General features: G+C 42.7%; 1 protein-coding gene across 1 annotated transcript in view; it reads right to left on the bottom strand.

The window, feature by feature from the left end:
* The window catches only part of REPS2 (RALBP1 associated Eps domain containing 2), a 183,319-nt gene that overhangs the window by 17,804 nt on the left and 155,888 nt on the right, over window positions 1-9,627 (bottom strand). Inside the window, exons 15-16 of the mRNA XM_011362988.2 lie at window positions 7,468-7,551; window positions 6,248-6,393 (exon numbers count right to left, since the gene is read on the bottom strand). Coding sequence (XP_011361290.1) covers window positions 6,248-6,393; window positions 7,468-7,551 — 230 coding nt within the window. The remainder of the gene's footprint in view (window positions 1-6,247; window positions 6,394-7,467; window positions 7,552-9,627) is intronic.

The following is a 9,627-nucleotide window of genomic DNA, read 5'->3' as shown; positions in this document are numbered from 1 at the left end:
CAAAGACTCCAGAGTCCTTTGTAAATCTGAAGGGATGTGGGGACAGTTATGGGCTTCGAAGGGGAGATACTGGACGTCATGGTTTGAGGGCATGTAGGAGCTCAAATAATCTTTATAAATAAAATGTGGCCATCTTTTTTATTCCAAAAAAAAAAATAGTGACAATACCAAATGCTGGTAAGGATGTGCATAAACCAAATCTCTCATACATTCCTGGTGGGAAGATAAAATGGTACAACTATTTTGGAAAACAACGTGGCAGTTTCTTTAAAAAACAAACCTACACTTACCATACAATCCAACAATCACACTCTTGGACATTTATCCCAGAGAAATGAAAACTTATGTATACACAAGAACCTGTACGCAGATGCTCACAGCAGTTTTATTTGTAATACAGTTTTATTTGTAACACACAACCAAAATGTCTCTAAACAGATGAATGGCTAAACAGACCGTGGTGCATCCATGCCATAGAATGCTGCTTAGTAGTACTAAGATACATAACAACTGGGATGAAAATGTCAAGGGCATTATGCCAAGTGAAAAAAGCCAAACTCACATACTTTGTGATTCTATTTATATCACATTCTCATAATGACAAAATTATAGAGATGGAAAACAGATCAGTGGTTGCCAGCAGTAAGGAATCGTGGAGAAGAGAAGGTAGGTGGGACTCCTGCATCTTGATTACCTTGGTGGTTACAAGACGCTACACCTGTGAAAAATAGCATACAACTACCAAAGACCCTTCAATAACACAGGTTTGAACTGCACAGGTCCACTTATACACAGATTTTTTTCCAATAAGAAATACCTGTACTGTTTTTGATCTGTGGTTGGCAGTCCACAGATGCAGAGGTCCAACCATATGCATTTATTGACCCATTTTATACGAGACTGGAGCATCTGTGCATTTTGGTATCTGCAGAGGGTGTCCTGGAACCAATCCCCTGCAGATACCAAGGAACAACTAAGTTTTGGGAGAGTGAAAAATTATATGTGGATTTTTGACTGCCCGGGGGTCAGTTCCCCTAACCGCCATGTTGTTCAAGGGTCAACTGTATACACATACACTGTCCCAATGTCAATTCCCTGGTTTTGATGTTATATTGGTGAGGTAAAATGTAATCATTGGGAGAAACTTGATGAAAATTCACAGGACCTCTTGATCAGAACTGGATGCCCCTCCTTAAATGACTACCACACTATGTGTGCCCAGCTTATAAAAGTTTCCCCCTTCTCTGGGATCTGTCTCTATCCCCTTCTCCCTCCTCCACAGGGATGGGCCCCTGGCAGGCAGTCCCATTTGTCTTAATAAGCCCTCTCCTCTATTTTCACACTTGAATGGACACTGACCCCATGCTGCGCTGACCAGATTCCCACTCCTAGGGATGTGAGTTATGGCTAAGAGTTCAATTTAGTCTGGGCCCTGCACAGGGAGAATGTAATCTCTGGAGCTGAAGAAGGTTGAGAAGTCTTCACAGATAAAAATGAAAAAAACCACTCTTAAGAAAATGGAGAAGAATCAGGAGGAGCTCTAAAAGGTTTGCAATCCTTTCTTCCAATCCATTCCTGCCACCAGTTTCCATGAGTCAGCCCTGTATCTTTATAATAAAGAGTACAGTCTTTGTACCTAAATTTGCTTTTTATTATTTGCAACCAAAGGAGCCGTAAATAATGCAAAGACATGATCAGGTCCAGACTACCTCTCAAGGGTTCAGCAAAGGCTAACTTGTCTCACCCTCTGATGAGCTGCTTCTATAGTTTATCTATTCAGATTCTCCTAATATTGTTACTCACTGTTCTAGGCTGGGATCTAATCAGCCTGGTTTCCAAAGAGGAAGATGAAGGAGTAACAGTTCAGCAGACATTAATTTTGCCCGGCTCTACTGCGTGGTGTGCTATCAATTTGGAACTGCAGCACTGTGCGGCACCGTCCACTCAAGGTCTTGGGGCAGACTACCCTCCGAAACCTATTCTTGTTTGCGGTCGTATATCATCATTCTTAGTTTGAGCTAGGCACATGGCCATCCAACTGGAGACTACTTTTCTCTGTCTTACTTGTAGGTACGTGAGGCCACATGACAAAGTTTGGGCCAAAGGGATCAGAGAGAAGTGATGTGTGCCACTTTTGAGTCATGCTCTTGAAAGTAATGTTTTCTCTCCAATTGCTCCTTATCGCTTTTTGGGGCCTGAAACATGACCATATTCATGTGGAGCCATCTTCAACCATATGGATAAAGGCAACCCCTACAGGGATCTAGAACATGGAGACAGAAGGTACCTGGGTTCCTTGACAGAGCTACCCTATGCTTCTGGATCACCCACCAACTCAGACATTTACATAGAAGTCTATTTCTATGTTATTTGAGCAACTGTTGCCTGGTTTTTGTTCAAGCAGCTGAACCAATATTTGAAAGAATATAAACTGGGGTCGCTAGATGAGAAAAGTCTTAATTCTCACCTTGGGCCCTGATTTCTCCAAGGAATTCTGAGTACAGCTTCTAAGAACTAAGCTTGTATTGCCTTTTGTCTAGTTGGAAATGGTAGGTTTTCATTATAAATGCCAATCATCAACCCCGCAGGCATTCCAGTACTGCCAAATGTGGGCAGGAAGGGAAACAGAATCCCAACCACAAGGAGGACGTCATGCAGGTGAGTAGACACTGGCTGTTGGGCATGCGCTGGGGCAGTACAGGACACCTCCCCGGGGTTACAGAGAAGAGCAGAGGCCATGGAGGTTGGCATAAGTTCAATCATAGTACTATTATACATCAGCCTCGGTCGCCAAACTGCTCAAACAACTCTAGTATCCCAAAGTCCATCCAAAGCAGGTATATGAGAAGTGAGGGAAAACCAACTGAGTCAAATTGTTTTAAAGAAAACCCACTTTTGTCTTTATGGGCAGCTTGTTAATGATGACACAGTCTGAGAGCTGTTTGTTACTTATCACCTGGACTCAGTAGCTTACTTGGAGAGAATATTTTATTAACTCTTTTGCCGTAAGTGGAGCAGACAATGATGATATCTGAAGGAGAATTTGTTTCTTATAATACGTCAGTTCTGATATTCATTTCCCAAAGAGCTGATGACCATTTTGCAACTAATCTATTTTTTAGCCTTTTTAAACCAGTGTTAGAGAATTAAGAAAAAGATTTAAAACTTTTTTCAATTTTCCCAAAGATAATACATAGTAAAGACCACTCCAAATGAATAGGAGAGAGGTTGACTTATTATAGACAATGGATGTCTAAGGACAGCAGAGCTTAACTCTTTCCCAGAACTGTAGTTGAGAAAGGACTATGAAGACTAACCATCATTTGGCTGGCTGAATGTCAGAGCTTAAAAAATTATGAATGCTAAGTCACTTCTTATCACTCCAAAGTAAACTGGGAACTAAACTAAGTTGTATGAAGTTCCCTGACCCCAAAGCTTAAATCCTGGCCATTTATGGTACAATTTGTGTTGCTGGTGAGTGCTAGTCCCTCAACCTGACACCATGTGGTTACTTAACTAGTGAGAGAGTACCATGGTGAGGGACAGTCACTGAACAGGCAGATAAAATATCCCTTTCAACAAATGGTGCTGGGACAACTGGATATCCATATGCAAAAGAATGAAGTTGGAGCCATTCCTTATACTATTCACGAAAACGAACTCAAAATTGACCATAGACTTCAATCTAAGACCTAAAACTTTTAGAAGCAAACAAAGGAACAAATCTTCATGAACTTGGGTTAGGCAATGGTTTCCTATATATGACACCAAAAGCACAAGTGACAAAAGAAAAAATTAAATTGGACTTCATCAAATTAAAAAAAATCTTTTTGCTATAAGTGATACCATCAAGAAAATGAAAAGACAACCTGAAGAAAGGAAGAAAATAACTGTAAATCATATATCTGATAAAGGACTTTTATCCAGAATATGTAAAGAACTCGTAACTCAAAAATAAATAATCCAAGTAAAAATGGGCAAAGAATCTGAATAGACATTTCTCCAAAGAAGATTTACAAATGGCCAATAAGCTCATGAAAAGATGCTCATTAGTCATTAGGAAAGTGTAAATCAAAAACACAGTGAGATACCACTTCGCACACACTAGGATGGCTATAATTTTAAAAACCAGGTAATAACAAGTGTTGACAAGGAAGAGGAGAAATTAGAACTCTCACACATTACTGGCAGGATTGTAAAATGCTGCAGCCACTGTGGAAAACAGTTTGGCAGGTCCTCAAACTGTAAAACATAGACTTAGCTTATGATCCAGCAATTCCACTCCTAGGTATATATACCCAAGACAAATGAAAACCTAAGTCCATGAAAAAACTTGCACACACAGAGTATAGCAGTATTATTATTAATAACTGAAAAGTAGAAACCCAAACGGCCATCTGGATGAATGGATGAATAAAATGTGGTCCATCCATACAACGAAACATTATTTAGCAATGAAAAAGAACTAAGTTCTGATTCACACTATAACATGGATGAACCTTGAAAATATTATGCTAAATGAAAGAAGCCAGTCACAAAAGACCACATATATGATTCCATTTACATGAAATTGCTAGAACAGAAAAATCTATAAAGACAGAAGGTAGATTAGCAGTTGCCTGGAGCTTGGGTGAGGGGAGGAATGGAAAGTGACTGCTAATGGACATGGAATTTGTTTTTGGGGTGATGAAAATGTTTGAAACTGAGACCATGGTGATTGATGGTTGCATGACTTTGTGAATATACTAAAAAGCAATGAATTGTATGCTTAAAGGAGTGAATTATATGCTATGTGACTCATATATTCATAAAGCTGTTTTAAAAAATAGATGAAGAAAATGAAAAAAATCTGTGCGTGAACTCCACCAGCTGCCCTGCCGATCCATTTTGGAGGATACTGTAGCCACCACTAACTAACGCATATTAATGTGAAGCAGAGATTAAAGTGGAAAGCTGGAGTAGAACATGAAGAGTTTAGCCATCTTTGTCCCTGACAGACATTCATCCCCTAAGCATGGGGGTGGCTGGAAGACAGTCAAAGCTCTCAGTGACCATTAAGGACAAAAATGTACTTCCTTTATGCACTGACAGCATTAGAGAACTGTCCATTGAGAAAAATGAAAACCATAACCAGCCTCTGGAGAAGAGTGCTGCATAGATCCAGAATAGGGCTTTGGCTTCAAAGGCGAGTTGTGCCCACAGAACCTGTTGCTTTTCTTTCCATCACAGTGTAAGCGGTATGGAGATCTACAAGGCCTCTAGAGCAGTGTCGTGACATATCTTGAGCATATACATTAGTGACCACTCGGGCTCACTTGAAGTCACGCACAGCAGGTTTTTGCCTTTAAAATCTTGCTCAATTTCATGGTAAGGAAACTGAGGCAAGTGACAGCTCTCCTTAAAGCCAAAGCCTTCTAGAGAAAGATGGCTTGTCCAGAGCATTGTTCTCTCAGTCCCTGGCCACGTGCACAGGGGCCCCTGCCCTCCCTCCGATGTCTGTTTACAGCTGGTTAGACAGATATGTTGCACGCTCTGCAGGTGACCATTCTCTGCTGAGATGATTGACAACAGAAACTCTTCATGGGGATTAAAAATATCATTGGGATGTAGAGTACAGCACAGAGAATAGGCAATAACATCGTAATAACAATGTACGATGACCGATAGGTACTACACTTTTCGCGGTGATCACCTTGTAAGGAATATAAATGTTGAATCACTATGTTGTACACCTGAAACTAATACTGTATGTCGATTATAATTAAAAATTAATTTAGAAAACTTTTTAATCACATGCCACATCTACTGAAAGTTGAGTCTGAGGGTCGTGAAGCTAACCAGCTGCCCCAGGGGAACACGAAGTAAGACAGGCAAAGAAGGAAAACTGCCATTTGTATTACTGTCTTCCTCCCAGGAAAATGTAGGCCAGCACAAGGAAGAGGAATAGGAAGCAGAGGAAGAGGATGGAGGGGAAAAAAAAGGAAATCAAACCAAACCGAAACACATCACAGCCTTGTCCTTGTCCTTGCTTGTCCCTTGGGTTAGGATAAGTCTTGTAGCTTAGAAAGCCTATTTCTATGTGACCGGGAAACTGTAATCCCATCACAGAGATGAGTAAGTTGAAAAAACAACCATAAAATCCAAGTTTTTATGGGTGTGAGTGTAAATGTAAACATATCTCCACTTATATACATACAGAGATTTGAAACAGTCTCCAACCCTGCTCACACTTGTCTGTCCTACTTACTTCTGAACTGTTGGATGGGGCTTCATGGTTGTTACAGAAGCTGGCCCGCCAATGGTGGTAGAAGGCTCTTGGTTTTCTGTAGCTTGATTTTCAGGTCGTAATTTCCTACGGATGGGCTTTGATGGGGGCTGAGAATATGTTATGTCCTGCGGATTAAAAAAAAAAACAAAAACAGAAAGTTAAAAAGTTAAATGCTCCCCAACTCATGCCAATGCCGTATGTTTCTCTCAGGCCATTCCCCAGGTCAGGCTTGGGCTGTGTCCCAACTCCACACGTGAGGATATGTGGCTGATTCGTGGCTCGGTAAGAATGGGAGGGACACAGACATCAGATTCCAATGGCCTTTCTTCTTTTTTTCATGCTTGCAGCATATTACCTCTTTTTGTCATCTGGAAGGACACAGGAATCAGAATCCAATTGCTTACCCTTCTTCCTTTCTTTTCTTTTTAAAATTCTGTGTGCGGCTCACACCACGGAGCCTTTTCTAACTGAAGACAAAATTCGCTCTTGCCTCATTTTGGGGCTTTTTGAATTAGTTATAAGTTCTCTAACAGTCTTAGTCATAATGCTCAGCATTCTCCTCCCCCCAATTCCTACGTGAAGTCAAGCTCAAGGGTCACAGTGTCTTCTGGAAGGAGACAGTTGACCTCCTGGAAGGAGACAGAGGCCTCTGCCTCACCCGTTTTCCCAAGCCCAGGGCCTGCTCTCTGTCATGAGAGAAGGGCCTGAGAAAATGGGGAAGGACAAGAAGAGGATGAGAAGATGAGAGGACAGGACAGTGAGTGAGTGGTGCATACTGAGTAAATGACTCAGTGACACAGGTGGGCTGAGGTGAAGATGCTGGGATGCACAGGAGACCACAGCACAAAGACATAGGTAGGGGTACTACCACACCCCCAAGAAGCTTAGCAGTGTGCTAGATTCTGCTAAAGACATCTGCCCCTCTCCATCGCACTCTTTGATCTTGACAAAAGCAAGGTCGCCATATTTAGTTGGGAGGTTGAAGAGGGAAGTACGTACAGACTGGCAGCAACATCAAGGTCCAGCCCAGGAACCATCAGGACCCATCTCCACAAAGAACCCAAATTCTAGAAAATCTGGGTCATTAACATTTATGTCAGGACATGAGAACCTTAAAACAGTAGATGCGCTAACAGAGGCAAAAAGCCCAGGGGCGGGCTCGTGATGCCATGATTGTGGCACCCTCGTGCTGGCCATACCTTCTTTGTTGGACTACTCTCTGCAGCTTGTGACGGGGCTCTGTTCAGCTGCGGATGTAACTCAGCCTCGGATGCTTGTTCAGACTGCAGCAAAAGATCAGAGAGAGGATAAAAACGCAAAATGATAAACACCCAAATACATAATGAAGAACATGTAGGAAAATAGTCACCACAGGGAAACTTGACTTAGACCAAGTTGCAGCCAAGCATCAGCAGGTCTGCTGATCCTTGAGAAAGCCTTCCATAGACCCTGATCCTCCTGGTATTGTTCAACTTTAAGAAAAGGAGTCAGGTGATGTCGTCTATAAGTGGATATACATATTGCTAAAAACTAACGCTTCATAAGCTCAAACTAAAAACAACAAGGTCTACCGGAGAAGCAGGGTTAGGGAAGAAATTAAAAACTTAACTCCAAGCACTAACAAAAACAATAATCATACCAAAAAACACTGAATTAAAAAATACATATTAAATTCCTAGTAAAGAAACACTCCAGTAGACATGACTCTTCACCTTAAATAAGGTGGGGGGTTAAGCATGATGGAAAGGGTGAATGGGGGGTCGCAGCTGCTGAGTGAACATTCACAAAGACAGGCGAGGACCGCCCCCGAGGCCCTTCCACACAGAGCAGGCGCCAAACAACCCAGCGCAAGACTCAGGAAGACAGGGTGCCAGGCCTCCCCGTACCCTTAGAAGTGGCTACATTCAGCTGTGCTACAGTACTCTGCTATCAACCAGTGATACAAAACATTAACATGCTTTGTGAACCAACGCGATTTCCATGTGATACCGACATCTATTTACCCACACATGAATCTGCATTATACAAACACACATAATACAAGAACCAGACTGACCCGGCCATCTCTAACCTCTTGTGAATGTGGCCTTTCTTCCTGACTCTGCTGAAAAGGCTTTTCCCCAAGGGCACTACTGCTCTCCCACTTAGCAGATTCTAGCTGGCTCTCCTAGTCTTCTCTAGACCTTTTGCCCAACACAGTGCCCTTGCCTACCTTTTGAAACTCTGACCCCTGGCATCAGATGAGCTGTGCACAGTCTCCTACTTATGATTCTTTCCTGTTGACTCCTCTTAACCCTCAGATGTACGATTCCTCAAGGTTCTGTCTTCAATTCCCCTGACCCATTTTTCCCTCCCTGTTTATTCTCTCCCAGAGTAATCCCATCTGCTCCTAAATTTTCACTGCCCTGGCTAGAAACCTCGGTTCCCAACCAACTCCCCACTTGCTATGCAGGCACTCAACATGCCTGATTTCTCCTTACAACTTTTTCTTAGTGCCTTCTCCTTTCCATTAAGGATAATTGCATCTGCATCATCATCAATCATCATCATCATCATCATCATCATATACTATGAAACACAGAACACTGTGTGTCACACATCGCCCTAGGCATTTTTGCGTGGAATACTGCATTTCATTATCACAGCCTATAAAGTAGTTACTGTCCCCATCTTATTAGTGAAAAAATTGAGGATCAAGAAGTAAAGGAACCCACCCTAAGATCACACAAACAGCAGGGTCTGAACCCAGGCCTCAGGTCCGAAAGCATTGTGACCACTATGCTCTACAGCCTCAAGTACTCTTGGGCCTAAAATATTTATTGACCAGCTACTGCAGGCATGCCCTATGCCTGCACTGGTATTAATCAAAGATGAACAAGCTCCAGGCCTTGCTTACAAGGACCCTGAAGTCTAGTGGGAGAGGCAGAGAAATGATCGGGCAACCATGCTTCAGTGCAATTAGGACAATGGCGGGGATGTGTGGGGGCTCCAGGAACACCCAGGCTTGTGGGTCAGCAAAGACTCAAGAGGTGATATCCCAGCTGAGACCTGAGTGATAAGCAGGGTGCAGCCGACCACAGGGGCACTGCATGGGGATGCTGAAAAAGAAGGTTCGAAGGGCCTCCTATGCTCTGACACCCAGAATGTCAGTCTGGGATATCACAAGAACACGGAGGCCAACACCCAAGATGGGAAGCAAGGAAGAAGGATGTGTGAGGGGAAGCTCACTTTTTTGGCATATGGGAAACATCTCAGTGAAGCCATCCAGGAGCCATTCGCTGTCAGGAGTCTGGGTGACACAGACCCATCTCCCTGGGGGTTCTGACAAATGGTGTCTTACTTCAAGATGTGCCAGCCTA

This window comes from Pteropus vampyrus, unplaced genomic scaffold, assembly GCF_000151845.1.
Source record: "Pteropus vampyrus isolate Shadow unplaced genomic scaffold, Pvam_2.0 Scaffold81, whole genome shotgun sequence".
Classification (NCBI taxonomy): domain Eukaryota; kingdom Metazoa; phylum Chordata; class Mammalia; order Chiroptera; family Pteropodidae; genus Pteropus; species Pteropus vampyrus.
Note: the sequence above shows the minus strand (reverse complement) of the source record. Positions and strands in the feature narration are given on the sequence as shown.